Raw genomic sequence first — 15,942 nt, forward strand, 5'->3', positions numbered from 1 at the left:
CATAGTAAACACGGGTTTTAATGGCTACCTCGAGGGTCCCTTGGATCGCAGTTGCACTGGTTTTGCGTTATGTAACTCGATACCTCCCTAACTCGATAGTATCGAGTATTGAGTTATGGAGAGTGAACTGTAGTTTTTTTTTTATAACAAATACAATATTCAATAACTGGATTGCTCATTGTTTTTTTTTTCATTGGCCTATTTCAATGCATAGATATTCGAAGAACTTTCTTAAAAGCATTTGAAAATCATTCAATAATTTTCTATATGTCAAAATAAGCTTTATTTCAACTGAATTTCATTCTGTAATTATTTTACTTCATATTTAATTTCACAATGAATACATAAATAATCGACCTTCCGGGGGTGAAATGAGCATCACTAATACCATCCGTTCAAGTGAAATTCTATACCGCGATCAAAAGTACGTTTTGTTTTGTATCTCCTCACGTGAAAATTTACCGCTGATTCGGAAAAAAATAACAAAAATGGGTCGAAAACGAGTGACTGCTGCCAAGAAACGTGTGCTCCGAAGTGCGACTGCAAAAAACATTGGATTCCTGGTTGAAAAACTTCCGGAATTGCAGGTAAAACATCCTGATCATTGTTGACCATAACCTAACGATGAACTGTTGTTATTGACTCGGTGGAGAGTGAAACCTAACCTGATTTGTTGTTCTTTTCTAGGAATCTGACGTAAAGAGCACACCAGCAAGCAAAAAGGTGAAATTTCAATCCGACATTGACGTGCAGGACGATGATTCTGGACCTGACTTAGTAGTCAATAAGGATAGAGATTTCGAAAAATATATGGGCTCAGATACCGATGATGATTCACCATGCGAATCCATCGCCGCGCAACCTGTTTCGAAGCCGCTGCTTAGAACATATCGCCGGAGAATAACCATCGATGAGTTGCTCGAGGATTGGAATGTCGGTGATCAGAATGCAACAACAAACAGCGGAATTGGAGTAAATTTGGAAGAACCATCGGAACCTATCGCGAAAAGCAGCAATACAATTGGTAATAGTTTACGTAAACATTTATACAAAAACTAAATGACTATTTTTAGAATGTTCGTGTGGGATGGCAGAAGAGGCTAAAAAATACAAGAATTTGTATGAGTCTCTACTTACGGCAACGATGGATAAAGAAGCAGTACGTCAAGATTCTCTAGGTAGATTTGTAATATTTGTGCAAAAATGCTATCTTAATGCTTAATGGTGATTTCTTGTAGATCCTGCTACCAAGGAAAAGCTTCTCAAACAAAATGCGGAACTGCTTGGACGCAACGCAAAGCTTCAGGAAGCCTTGACATCGAAGCTGTTGCCACAGCCCGAAGTTCCTTTCAAAGATGTGAAAGGCGATTTTCTGGACGCTGAGACCATCCGTTTGATTTCAATAGAAGCTGACACGGATTATCTATTCATGAAGTTTCTCATGATGAGACTATGGCCGGAGGGTTTAACCGGTCGTTCAGTTACCGGGCGTCGGTCTAATAATCCTTCGGGCCGTTCAAAATCAAAGCCTTCAAACGCAAGCGACCATACGGAACTCCCAGAATCAACCAACGTCATCAGAGCCGCTGAGGATGCCGAAGGAGCAACAAAGCGTCCCCTCGAAAAAGATAGGGTCGATTTTCTGATCTGTTAGTAAATTGTGATCACCGTTAGAGTTTAATATCTAATATTTATTTTTATTCTCAGCTTGTCTGTATCGCCGTCGAGTATTCTTGAAGGATGATGCCAATACTGCCCAAGTTCATACCAAAGCAGGAATCTCGCTGATGACACGAGTAATCGCGAATTCGACGCGTAAGTGAGACAAGATTAAGCGAATTTGCGGATGCGATTTTTAATCATTAATTTTTTAACGTGTAACTCACTTGACTGTTTGAATTGTTTTGTTACCTGTTACTTTGTCATTAGACATTATGAGTTAGACAAATATTTGTGTCTACGTATTCATGATTTTGAAAATAAAAAAAATAAATCTTCTAAATCAATCAAATGATTTTCATTAATAAAAATTATCACGAATATCTTGTTATCATTAGGTGCATAATATTTCAAACTGATAACTGATTTTGTTATCAAAGAAGCATAAAATTTTCTGTTATCTTCAATATGTATAAAAAACAAGATGATAACAAAATATGTTATTGGAAAGCTTTTTATGAATAGCTGAATATGTTATCATTTTGAACTCAGTGATAACGAAATTAGTTATCATTTTGATATTTACCATGCTATTATTTGTTATCATTTCTGTTATGTTGGCTCTTAACTCAGGCAAAATGATAACAAATTATGTTATCAAAATAAATGATAACCAGATAACTGAATTAGTTATCATTTTGTTATTCTTCTTTGCTCGGGATCCCCTTCCGCTTGTAGAACGCCTTTTGTTCCTTCGAACCGTACTCTCGTCCTTGGTCAACGGTAAGCTTGCTGATTCGTTTTTCAAACTGGGCAGTCACCATCGCTTCAAACTCTTGAAAAAGACCAAATACTTCAGACTTCTTCTCCATTGTGTACACGCAAGCGAAATGGCTCCAATCGTCAATGAATGAGACAAAGTACTTCGACCCGTCCCAAGCCGGAGGATCGATCGGTCCACACACATCCGAGTGTATCCGCTCCAGCAGACGACTAGCTCTTTCTCGATGTCCGTCGAAGGGTTCCCTGCATTGCTTTCCAAGCACACAGGTGTCACAGAATCCAACAGCATTCACTTTAGGACCGAACCCTTCTGCCATGTTAAACCGGGCCAGCGCGTTCATCGTAGATTGGCTGGCGTGACCCAAACGACGATGCCAAAGTTTCCCAGTATCCGAAGCACACACATTTGTTGTGGCTCCCGTCACGTTCAAATCTAAATCAAGTTCGTACAAATTACCTCTTAGATGTGCTACTCCAATTATTGCGTTCTTTTTCTTCATCACAGCTTGATGCTTTCCACCACGGGTTGTGAACATCACGTCGATGCCACCCTGGGACATCTTCTTCACGGACAACAGGTTACCTCTCAGCTCAGGTACGAAGATCACATTCTTCAGTTCAAACCACACGCCTTCTTTGGAAAATCCGAGGACTTCACCTTCATATTTGCCAACAATCGAGACGCCATCTTTGGCCACATCGATCACGAACGGTTCCTTGAGCTTCTTCACCGACTGCATGCACTCCAAGCTGTTCACTAGATGATCGCTACATCCAGAATCAACCACGAAAGTCGACTTCTTTGTGTCCATCTCCGCTGGTGTCTTGTTCACCATGAACGAAACAGCCTTATTTCCAACGGCCGTATTCACCTTACCTTCGGGCTTCTTGACACGACAATCTCGTTGCATATGTCCAGGCTTTCCGCACCGATGGCACTTACCAGCAAACGGCTTCTTCGGCTTCTCGGACTTCTTATTTCTTCCACCGACAAACGCTGCACTCCTATCTTCGCAAGAATCTTCCAACCGATCAGCCCGCTTGGATTCCTCCGCTAACAGTCGTTATTTCACGGCTTCCAACGTCAGGTCCTTCTCGTTTATATTCTCCAAAGCCGTAACCAGGGAGTCGTAGCTGTCGGGAAGGGTCAAAAAAAGCTGTGATACCGTATCGTTCTCCTCCAGTTTAGCGCCGGCTGACTTGAGCTGCCGTACGAAATCGTCGAACTGCTGCAAATGATGCCTCATCGATGCGCCCTCCTTCATCCGGAGTCTCGCCAGCTGTTTCCGTAGCAGGGTCTGGCTGGCCACCGACTTCTTGGCGTAGTTGTCCGCGAGAGCCTTCCACATATCACGCACCGTCTCCTTTTCCAGTACGTTGCCGAGGCACTCATCCGAAAGAAATCGAACGATCAATGACTTCGCTTTTCGATCGGTCTGCAGGAACTTCGCTCTTCCAGGGTCCTCTTCAGCAGGAACGTCCTTCTTCAGCACCTCCGAAACTTCCACTGCTTCCAAGTAGAGTTGAACTCGGAAACGCCAGTTCTCGAAGTTCGATCCAAGAGCATCCAACAGGGGAATTCCGGAGCCTTCCATCGTTGACGAGCCCATAACCTGATGGAATCTGAGGCGGATAGGGCTGGGAGAAATGACCAGGACACGGGTTCTAACAATAGCGAACAAGGTTTATTAACAGGAAACGGTCTGAACACTTCGGTGTCTTGATGTGGAATGGGGTTGAAAAAATAGTGCGGGCGCTCACGTCAGTAAACCAACGGCTACTACGTTTACAAATCATGATTGTCTTTCGCTAAAAGGTCCAACAAAAAATCGAAGTCACTGATCCAAACAAGGATCGTAGAGGGATCAATAATAAACAAATAGTACTGAAAAGTGCTGTTCAAGTAGCACTAAAAAGTACCGTTTTATATTTAGCACTTAGAAGTATGTAGTGTTTCTTTGCTTTAGGTAATTTTTAAAAACTCCCAAGAGCAGAGAGAATTCGTGTACGCACAGCACAAATGTACGATGCGCACTAAAGTTACAAATGTTGAAATGCCCAAGAAGTCGTTTTTTTTTTTTGACCCGTAAGGAAGTCATTTGTAACCAATCCAAGAATTAGGATACTAGATCCACACTACCCAAAACGGATATTCGAAGCTTGCATACTAATCCAACTGGAGATGGTCGCCAAGAGATCATTATCCCACAAAATTTCCTAACGCTCTGGTTCGGTTATTTCTCTCACAATTTCAAACTTGATTTACCGTGCTGCATCAATACCCGGACACCTAAGGTGATACACATATTCAAATGCGTTTATACAGTTGGATAATCGTTATTTGATCATGTATTACTTGGAGATGGTAACTATTAGGATAGGACTTGATAGTTTTCACAAAATTTACAATGAATTAATTGAAAATACAGGTAAAATTTTGATTATTCTGCACCATAAATCATAAATCCGGACACGTGAATCATAATCCGGACATCGATGCATCAAATTCCGGACATTCAGATAATCACAGCTGTTTTACACATAAAACTTGAAAAATGAAAAACATACCTTGATAACACAATGCAAAGATTCATGGATGTGTAGAAAATAATGTTGATATTCTGTTGGATGATTCTGAAATACCATGAAACGTTGTTTTTGAAGACTTCAACAGATACTATGTAGTGTGCATCATGCCCCCATAATAATTACACATAATTAACACTCATTTTCAGTTGATTTTGTTCAAAATGACAACGATATAACTTTCAACCACTTTTTCCAGGTTTTCGAACAATTATAATGTAATATTTCTTGTTGAACCATGTAATATTTGATGCTAAAGCACTGCGTCCGGATTCAAAGCCACACGTATCAGTATCCGGACATTCTCTTTCTGGCACGGAATTATGAATATTTTCATTAATTTCTTTGAAACTAAAGAATTAACCAAGAAGGAAATACAAACAAATCACTACAGAACATGTTTCTTATATAATTGGCACATTACAAACGCGGGATGAATCGTTGAAATAGCGATAGCGTACTGAGTGGAACTTCTTCTGTTTTCGTTGATTTTCGAAATAACTCCGTCCCAATGAAACTGACATTTGTGTTTGTATTTAACAATATTTTACAAGGCTAACTTGATGTCAATTCACGTTACAATGGTCATTAATAGTTAACACTATTCGTAGCAATCAATTATCTTACATTTAGAAAGATATTTATTATTGAAATAACTGAATTCCACCAGGGTGTCCGAATATTGGTCCCGTCCGGATTTTGATTCATCACGGTATTCAAGAAAAAAAAATCAAGTGGGGATCCATTCTCCATTCCATCCAAATAGTATTCTGGCATACATAAAAAAAAGTAACATGGCGAATAGTTTTCTGGCCAATATGGCACAATCCATGAATGGATCTTATCAATTTAATATGATCTTGAAATATTTCTTTTAAATATGTTATCAAAACTTCCAAATATAAGTCAATTGTAACACAGATTGAGAATATTTTTAATTATTATATATTTACAAGATGTTATGATTATCTAGTCCAAGGTAAGTAAAACCAGGCAAAGTAAACAAATTTGCGAAATTATTAATTTGGTTACGATTTATTCGTGCGGTTTGGAATTTGAATCAAGGTGTTCAGAATATGAGACAGCAATAATACACAGTTCGTCATTTGAATCAAAATGTTATTCCATACCGTTCTGTCTCAAATTTTGGAATTAGAGTTGTTTGGACATACTCATATTCTCAATACTTGATTCCGTATAGAGATTTTGTTGAAATATTTCACTTAAATATGTCGAATTTTGTGGAAATGGAAATCAGTTGTGACTCAATTTTGTTGTCTTGAAAAGTAGTTGAGACACTGGAAGTCTTATCGAGGCAAGTAAAACAAACTCAGATGACTTCGTTGGGAGGTCACACCTCTGACTACTAATTATGATTCTTCTTCTTTCTGGAACGCAACATTCAACGGGCACAAAGCCAGTTTCTCAGATTTCTGTTTGAGCGACCCCGCAGCTTTCAACCAACGAACGTGCTTGTGGAATGTCAAACAAAATGAGCGGTACTCCAATCTCTAGCAAAAAATAGTATAGAAAATGTTTAATTATTGCTTTTATCGGTAAACAGTAAAATAAGTAATGGAATAGACTTTTCGGCAAGTATTAGCTGATTTAAGCTCATAAGATGAATATATGGCACTGTTAGCCTTTTCAAAATATTAGCCCAACTGACATTACAAAAAAACATATTAGGAATTCGACAATTTTGTGCAATTCGTTTTTAAAAATAATATATTTTAAATTCACTATGTTTATGTCTCTCAGTCAATTTTCGCCATTCATTTATCCAAATGTAGGTACCTTATTTGAGTTAAAAATTTCCTAAACCTAAAAATTGTTTTATTTGATAGGCTCTTTTAAAAACTTATCCTAAAAGACTACTCCCTCCTTAAAAGTTTATATGGTTTGTAACGCGATTCTTAAACCAATATTAATACGTCAAAAGTTAAAAAACATGAACAAAAAAAAATGTCCCGTTTTTTTCAGGTTTCCGATTTTGTTAGCCTAAAATTCACCGAGAGGCTGACAAAATCGGGTAGTTACTGTATTACCAACTTAACATCCAGCACCCTTGGAAGGAAATGCTATTTGGTACACAGCTTCGCAGGCGGAAGTCTTCTCAAGTGGACTGTATTCTTGGGAAAAATGCTTCGTTTCGGGATGGATCGCCGTATTGGATTTTTGCTCAGGAGGACTGCTTGGGCCTTTGGCTTTGGCTGCTTATGATTATGAAGTTCCCTTCCTGATATAGTACTAATGAATTATATAGAATATCAAATGTTGAAACATTGGAGCAAATGTCGAATAAAGTAATTAACAATTTTTGACAAATATTGTTGCAATCTTTTATAACTGTATACACTCCCGTGCATAAGTTAGGGTTCACCCTCTTAAAAACATGCAAAAGTGTTCAGTCCATATCTCTGTGATTACACGTCCAACTGAAACTCTCTAAGCCGCATTCGGAAGGCAAATAGTTATTCTTACTTCGTATGTATTTTTCCAAAAACATTCTTTGAACTTTGTATACTAAATTTTTACTTAAAGTTGTGACATTTTTCAAAAAACACACTGAAAAATCATATCTAATTTCCTCAGCATTGGATCGACCAAAATTTTAAATCAAGGTGTCATTAGAATCGTAATCTTATATTCTTCGAAGAGACTCCACGAAATTTTGGCGGAAAATTCTGGAAAGTATTAAAAATCAATGAAACGGTCAGTCAAGTCATCGTGTAAAAGTTTGGGTTCACCCCTCAGTATGGTGTATCGTGCGAAAGTTTGAGTACACCTGAACTTACTAAAATCTGTGAAATCTCAAACCAATCATGTACGCGCCATTATTTGCGCTCGAAAAAACTTTGAACTATTAAAATCGGTTGAAAAATGGCAGAGATATTGACAAAAGTGATGTGCGTGCGGCTCAGGTGAACCCAAACTTTTGCACGATTTGCACCATACTAAGGGGTGAACCCAAACTTTTGCACGATGACTTGACAGACTGTTTCATTGATTTTGAATTCTTTCCAGATTTTTTCGCCAAAATTTCGTGGGGTCTCTTCAAAGAATATAAGATTACGATTCTAATAACACCTAGATTAAAAATTTTGGTCAATCCAATGCTGAGGAAATTAGATATGACATTTCAGTGTGTATTTTGAAAAATGTAACAATTTTAAGTAAAAAATTAGTATAGAAAATTCAAAAAATGTTTTTGAAAAAAATACATACGAAGTAAGAACAACTCTTTGCCTTTCGAATGCGGCTTAGTGAGTTTCAATTGGACGTGCAATCACAGAGATATGGACAGAACACTTTTGTATGTTTCTTAGGGGGTGAACCCAGACTTTTGCACGGGAGTGTAAGTGTTGATAAGAACACTTAGCTGAGCACATACTCTGTCCCAGTGGAGATGTAACGTCAAAAAGAAGAAGAAGAAGATATCGCTATTAATATGACATAAATCCACAAAAAAGTATAAACTGCCTGAAAAATGTCGTCCAAATTGTTCTCAAATGTTAGTTTAGAATATTGATTATCACCTATTATCCTGAACAGCTGTTACACTTACAATACAGTAGGTATGCATTCGTGTTTTGAACATTGAATTGATGCTTATTGCCCCTCGCTTTCATCATCCATTGTATCCTATGCTACACACTTCCCATCGAAAAGAAGCATGCGTGCAAGGTGACACGACACACCAACATGTACAGAATATGGATAAAACGCTCCTCCGCTCAATGACTCGGCATTTGTTTCTTGCGTCCCATTCATTCCCATGCTGGTACCGGGACCATAAACTACGCTCCTTTCTTGAAACAGGACCGAGGGTGGAGTGATTCCTGGTCGAGTCCCCGGTTGCTAGTGTTGGTGCCATACAGTTTCTCGGATCAGATGGTCAGTGGCCAACGCCAAGCAGCCGCAGTAGGCGCAATGTTCTGTTTACGGTTGAAATTTCGAGTGAAAGGGCGATGTTGGAGCTGCAATGTCTACCGGTGGAGGTAATTTCAAATGATATTCAATTGATATTGACATTTTATCAATGAAAATCTGATCTGATGATTGTTTTATCACCACAGGTCCTGTGTAGCATATTCGACAAACTGTCGGGCCGGGAACGGAGGCCACTGCATTTGGTGTGTCGCAGATGGTGTGAAATTTTAGCAACCAAACATTTCGTAGGAACGCGAACGCTCAAATTGACTGCCGATAATGTAGATCTCTTGGGACACTGTGATAAATTTACGTCCATCAGTATTCGCGATAACGATTCTAGTCCGAAATCTGTGAACCGTAGGATATTCTTGAACGCACTACGAAGAGCTCTGTTCAGCGAGGAGACAAACGATCAGCTGGAAGATTTGACGCTCAAAGATGCTCAGAGCGATTTGCTACAGGAGTTGTTCGGGGAATGCGATAGTGAAGTGTGTCGATTGTCCAATTTGAAAAGTTTGACTATTTGCTGCTTCGAATATTGCGACGTATCGCAGATTCGAGCGTGGAACATCTCCAAACATCTAACGAAACTGCACATAACCGTGGGTAAATCCGAAGAACTACGTCTTATTGAGTGTGTGGCTGAGCAGCTCGAGGAACTGTTTGTGGAAACCAACAAGTTGCATCTGATGCTAGAGTGTTGTAATGTGACCGGATTTGAAAAGCTACGGACCCTCAAGTTAAAATCGGATTCGTTTTTCCCGGAACGGTTTTCTTGTGCCAGTGAAATTGGGGAAAACTTCGGAAGAACTCTGAGTCGATTAAGAAATCTTGTAATCGGGTTTCGCCACAACGATTTTTTGCTCGGGTATGCACACGTGTTGCGGCACTGCCAAAAGCTTCGAACCCTTTCGATTCTCGGGGCAGATTTGTGCATCGAGGCATGTAATGCGATCGCAAATTTGCATTGTTTGAGGGTGAGTTTGATCGGTAAGTTAACACGATAAACGGAAATGATATCTCTGTATACAATTAAAACTTAGAAACTGGAGCTGCTATTACGCATCGAAAAAGGACGAGGTTTACGATCGTGGAATCTTCAAAGCTTGGAGGTTCTACATACTTACGTTGAGAACTTGGCACCACTTGGACAACACCTACCAGCACTAAGTACCATTCGCATCTCAAATCACACCATCAGGGAGGGTCGTTTCAGTGTCAGACCCGTAGAAAGGGCCTATGTAGGTTGAGTTTTTGTTTCATTGTTTTGTTTAGTTTGGATGTTTTTGATAATGATTGTATTTTTTATTTGCATGGCTCTCTCACCATTGATCTTTTTCTACTGAAATGTGTTCTTATGTTGTCTTATAAATCCTGTATATATAAAAAAAACTGGCAACTCCTATTTTGTATATTTTTCAACTATTCACATTTTGCAACACCATCATTTTTTGCAGAAAATATTGCAGTAGTCATTCGAATAATCTTCTTGCATTCTTTAAGAAATTGCATCATTATTATTTTTTCCATACATTTGTCAACTATTACTTTGCCGAAGACCGTACTCAAATCAAACTTCTAAGTAATTATTTATTGATTTATATTCAATCTAACAGTATCAGCGTCGCTCTAACCCTCAAGAGCACATGTGCAAACGCTACGAGCGATTGACTTAATTGCTTATTTTCCCACATTATTTTACCTACAAACTTTGTAGGATTTGCGCAGTCCCAGTTTTTATGCAAATGAGCTCAAATGTTGGGAGGACACTCAAAATTTGATTTAGAATCGAATGAGCGGTGTGGATTCAAAACGATTTTTTAACCACTCTAATATACAGTCATGTCTCCGATTAGCCACATGGTTGGGGGGCGTTGTAGAATTCCACGTTATAAAAGACTCAGGGCTCATGAAATTTCATCAATTTGGGGGATAAGAGATAGCACAGTATTGTCTTCAGTGAAAGTATGAATGATCAGTATGATCTACATTTAGGTGTTGTGAATCGTCCTTTTATTTGGAGACCTCCCGATCGGATCCTACCTGCTATCAAACGTATTCGCAAACTTGGGATAATTTTACAATTATTCTCATACAATAATTACTTGAAATATAAGTTTCACTGCCGACATGCAGTTCTGCAAAGAGTTGATTTTTGGATATTCAACTTTTGACGTTTCGCTGTCATTTCCTGTCTGCTGACATCTACGTCAACTGTTCGCTTACTCTTAGTCACAGGGTTTTCGAAGCAACGGGTCTGCGGCCAATGTGGTGTATGCGAGGTGCGGCGTCACGCACGTTAGGTGTACGCAACAAACGATGTAAACAGTCGTTACCCTTTTTAAGGAATCAAAGAGGGAGATTACGGAAATAAAATTAAAGATAAAATTTGATAAAACTCTTAGAGAAGAAATTTGTGGGTAAGTTTTGAAAGTATTCTTTAAAAGGTATGATGAGAAATTGTGGGCTGAGGCTCTTAAGCAATTCCAAGAGTAATGATTACGAAAGGCAGAACTTCTAAGGAACCTTAAAGTTTTTTTTCTGAAAAAATCTCTGCAGTGGTTGCTGAAGCTAGACTTTTAATAATATTATCATAATGTCTGCACTAATCTCTGGAAAAAAAATCTGAAGAATTGTCAGTAGAAAGTCCTGGCAAAGTAAGAGTTTCTTAAGCTGAACGTAATGCATTTAATCTCAGGCCTAATCTCAATCTGAAATGCCTGAATGGTGACCAATGGACGGCTTCTCGTGATGGCTATGGGTAGGTGCAATTTTTCTGGAACACTTTTAGGAAGATTTCCAACTGATAATGATAAAGCAATTGAGTCTAATATTCAGAAATTTGTCACAAATTTGTGTCCTTGGGTAACGAATATGAAGGATGAGATGTATATACATTGAGAGACCGAAATCCTCACAGCCTCAAAATCCATACACTTGATACAAATAGTAGGCGTTTTGTATGAAGTGTAGGGATTAGGTTCATTTCTAAGGTTTACGGATTTCGATCCCATACGGTGCTACCTAAGAGAAGACGAGTCAGATCAAGGTACAAAAACGAAAACAGGCTATTGTCAAAAAGACCACTTCTCATTGGTCGTTTTGGCGAAGGCCTACTTTTGCATCGGTGAGTTGGATTGCAACGGGACACTTTGTTGCTAGCCCGGTCGTGTTGCTAGTTCAGAAATTAGAGTTTTGGTCTACAATGCTGAAATGCATGAAAAAAAACTTGCAAGTGGACATTGTGCCTATTTTCTCTAAAATTAACGCCGATTTTAAAAATAAAGCTGATGTCGAAAAAGCTGACATTCTTTATTGCATTAATTTAATGAAACGTGCAAGGAACAACCAAATTATGTGCCTTCATAATTGAATTTTTTACAAAATTTGTTTACAAAGGATACTGGTAGCACTGGCTTTTGTATCATCAAGGTTATAGACAAAAAAAAAACTACGGGGCAGTCTTAGATGAGCTGTCACGTCCTGTCCTAGGGTGCTACTAGTGATCCCGGCAAACTTTGTCTTGCAATCAAGTAGGCTGTTGTACAACGTCATGTAATCTCCCATACAAAATGACACATAAGTCTTCTCCTGTTATCCCTATTATTACGGAGACTTTTCTAAACTTTATCCTCGCACGATCACGTCAAATTTCTTGTCGAGTGTAACAGTGAAAAACTTATGTTAAAACGCTCATCCGTTCTCAAGTTATTTCGTGACATAAAAACGCCGGTCCATTTTTATTTATATAGATAGATAATCAAGGACTCGGTCAATCGCAAATCGATTTAAATCACATAGAGACAAAATTCTACCCTCGATGAAGAATTTCGAAGGATTTCTGAAGGGTGACCTAAGAAATTTCTAAAGAAATCAGTTGTTAGTTTTCCGTAGGCAGAAATCGATGAAGGTTTGTTTTCATAACTTTTGGAGAACTCCGAAGATTTTTTTTTTTTTTTTTGCAGAAATTCAAGATTGAGTGCTTGATGAATTTTGCAAAAAAATATGGGGAAATCTTTTGAAAAAAAAAAACCAATGGGAGAATCTTTGGCGACAAAATTTGTAAGGAATCCCCATTAGAATTTTCCTTTCATATGGATTATCTTAGGATTTTTAAGGAAACGTGCAAAGAACTTCAAGAGATTTTTCAAAAGAAATTCAAATGAAACTTCTTGAAGAATCCTGAATGTACCCCTGAAAAAAGAACTCATTGAAGATTATTCTTTACGAACATTTGTTAGAAGAATCCCTGAAGGAGTTACAATTTAAGAAAAGCCTTTAGAAATTTGAATGGCATCTTTTGGAGACTTGCTGTGAAATTCCACGATGCTAAAGATGTCCATGTTTGCATGAATTCCTAAAAGAATTGTTATATGCATTGCTGAAAGGGTTTCTGGCACAGTTTCGATAAAATTAGTAAAAAATCGATTTGTGATAAACAAATATTTTGTTAGAATAAGATAAAATGTGGATTTCACTGAGGAGTTCTGGATAAATCTTTGCAGATTATGCAGACGCTATGCAATCTGCTCAAGAAGACCATAAAGTTGACTCACTACATCTTGATATTGATAGGACCATTAAAGTAGAGAGATGTCAATGAAACACGATATCGAAATATAGGTGGCACTGGTAATCCTTTATAAAATAAATCATGAAATCATGGTCTATTCTTCTTCTTTTTCCCTTTTTTTTTTTATTTTCGACTTTTGCAGTCAGCTATTTTTACTTTTAGGGTAAAGGTATTCAATATCGGCAGATAGAGATATTTTTGCCAAATTAAGTGTAATTGTGGTAACATTGTGCTAAAAGATTATGTAGCCGGCGGGACTTGAACCCACAATTTCCATTCTGTACACGGACGCATTACCTTTTTTTACCATTCTTCTTTTTGGCATAACGTTCCAATCCAAGATAACTGGGACAGAGCCTGCTTCTTAGTTCATTGATCTTATGAGAACTTTCACAGTTATTAACTGAGAGCTTTCATTGCCGTGTGACCATTTTTCAAAATGTCATTTTATGGTAGGTACAAATATATGAACAAATATATTTTCATTCCCACGCATTTCGCCATTCTGTTCTGTTTTCTTCACACCTCTTCCTAATGTTCTTCAACTTTTCCTTATTTGACAAGTAGCAACGTATATCTTTAGTTTGCATGTACATGCTCACTTATTCACATATTACTTATAACTGTTCAGCCATTTTCTAAAAAGGCATTTCTAACTTTCTGTAAATTTTATGTGATCCACAATCTAGTTGCAACGATACTTCACTCACTTCGAATCAATCACCAAACTATTCCTATACGACGTTTACCTTGAGGAGGACCTTCTCCAGCAGTTTCCCAACATGGCAGCAGTGAAGGAGATCATTCTACGCTGCGTCAGAACGGTACGTAACGATCAAACTCCTTCCCATCATTCAATCATAACTGACTTCGAACCCTTTAATCTCTCTCTACTTAGAGTTCCCTCGTGCTGGACATCATCTACGAGCGGGCGCCCCGGGTCTTCAAGGTCTACTTCTGGGACTGCTGCTTTCTGGTGAGCCCCCGAGCCAAAATTCCATCCTTCGAAGCCCTACGCCTTCTTCTGCCGGGGGCCTGCATTTCACATTCCAGCAGCAAGATCATTGCCGTGGATTACGAGCAGATTCTCTCCTGATGACTACATTTCCCTCCGACGACGGATCTCTTTTTGTCTCCCGTCTGGTATCTTTTAGCAATAAATTTACCTAATATCTCCGATTATCGATTCCAATTCGATCTTTTACAGAGAGAAAAAAAAGCTGGCCTTGTACAGTTATTATTTCTGATCCGAAAGCCGTCAAAACTGCTACTGTTCGGAAAGCTGATCGTTTTCTCGAGCTGAAAATTACTGATCATGGCATATTGATTGGGGGTCCTTCGTGAAAGAGCGCGGAGAAAAACTGGCTAAACGTTGATCGGTGGTATTATCGAAAAATTAGAAAATCAATCAGGGGCCCCGGGAAAGGTGTATTGCATTTGATTGAAGCTAATTTAAATATTTATTAGGTGCGCTCGCTGCCGAAAAGACCAACCGACCAAAGCTATTGAGAGATAACAAAACGGGCAACAGTGTTGGAAGTTCCACTCTATGGAGGTCTTTTGGCAACAGGAGTTCGACACTTAGTTTATCTCGCAGCACTGCTACCTATCTTGGAAGTGATCTGATAAAACAGCCATAAAGAAGTGTCCAAAAACTGGCTTCTGTTAGCCAAGCAAAAAATATCAACTCCCAAAGCTTCCAAGTTACGCACGCTATGCTAATAAATAGCAGCTCGGCTACAAAGTTCACTGTGTTGATCCTGCCTTTATGGCAGACACCGTGATTGATATTCATATGCATAAATCATTTTGGTGGCTGCTGCAATGTTGGACAGCCTTCCTTTTTCTTTCTTCTTTCTCCCTTGAACGTCATCATCCAGACGAGCGCCTAAATTAGTTTCGAGCGAAAAAATACCGATCGATTTTAGATCGATTTGGCGATTGACCAGGGCAGGGAAAATTCAAATTGAACGGGGAAGCTTTTGATTAGAAAGAAATAGCTACGAACGTCATTGACGATCGCCAGACAGGTTTCACTTAGTGGTCGAAACCATTCTACAGCGGAAGGATAATGGAAGGCTGAAACAGAAGCCCAGCGTCCACGCGGTTGTATATCACATTTTGCAAATTGTTCCGATGAATAAGTCGCAGCTACACACTCGTTCTACGCTTAATTGTCCCATGTTTCAAAACATGTGATCGACAAAAACGGGTTTACAATTTTTATCATGTTTTTGACTTGAATTAACACAGTTTGCGATCCCATAAAATATAGTATCCAATTATGTGTAGAGCATACTACTATCTATAGACGGCTGTTCTGACGTATATGTTGTATCGAAGGCTAAGTATGTATAATATGTAATGAAGGTTCAAATGCAGATTTCGTGATCGTGCAGTTAGTG

The 15,942-nt window shown here is 38.7% G+C and overlaps 2 protein-coding genes across 2 annotated transcripts; both read left to right on the plus strand.

Annotated features, from left to right (window-relative positions):
• Positions 1-262: 262 nt before the first annotated feature.
• Positions 263-1,937, plus strand: LOC110676097. The gene is made up of 4 exons (XM_021842630.1): positions 263-1,024; positions 1,074-1,178; positions 1,239-1,649; positions 1,708-1,937. Exons 1-4 carry the CDS (start codon positions 811-813, stop codon positions 1,821-1,823), a joined length of 846 nt encoding a protein of 281 aa, XP_021698322.1. The 5' UTR covers positions 263-810; the 3' UTR covers positions 1,824-1,937.
• Positions 1,938-8,804: 6,867 nt separating this feature from the next.
• Positions 8,805-14,756, plus strand: LOC110677198. Its single transcript, XM_021848123.1, has 5 exons — positions 8,805-9,029; positions 9,108-9,941; positions 10,008-10,205; positions 14,227-14,361; positions 14,436-14,756. Exons 1-5 carry the CDS (start codon positions 9,000-9,002, stop codon positions 14,631-14,633), a joined length of 1,395 nt encoding a protein of 464 aa, XP_021703815.1. The 5' UTR covers positions 8,805-8,999; the 3' UTR covers positions 14,634-14,756.
• The last annotated feature ends 1,186 nt before the right edge of the window (positions 14,757-15,942 follow it).

Source organism: Aedes aegypti, chromosome 2 (assembly GCF_002204515.2).
Source record: "Aedes aegypti strain LVP_AGWG chromosome 2, AaegL5.0 Primary Assembly, whole genome shotgun sequence".
In the NCBI taxonomy this organism is placed as follows: domain Eukaryota; kingdom Metazoa; phylum Arthropoda; class Insecta; order Diptera; family Culicidae; genus Aedes; species Aedes aegypti.

Bases quoted from the DNA above. Each gene is read 5' to 3' on its own strand.
- LOC110676097 (XM_021842630.1), top strand. From the start codon at position 811: ATGGGCTCAGATACCGATGATGATTCACCATGCGAATCCATCGCCGCG. The intron at 1,179-1,238 runs GTAGATTTGTAA...GATTTCTTGTAG, and splicing joins AGTACGTCAAGATTCTCTAG to ATCCTGCTACCAAGGAAAAG. The intron at 1,650-1,707 runs GTTAGTAAATTG...TTTTATTCTCAG, and splicing joins TAGGGTCGATTTTCTGATCT to CTTGTCTGTATCGCCGTCGA.
- LOC110677198 (XM_021848123.1), top strand. From the start codon at position 9,000: ATGTTGGAGCTGCAATGTCTACCGGTGGAG. The intron at 9,030-9,107 runs GTAATTTCAAAT...TTATCACCACAG, and splicing joins TGCAATGTCTACCGGTGGAG to GTCCTGTGTAGCATATTCGA. The intron at 14,362-14,435 runs GTACGTAACGAT...CTCTCTACTTAG, and splicing joins TTCTACGCTGCGTCAGAACG to AGTTCCCTCGTGCTGGACAT.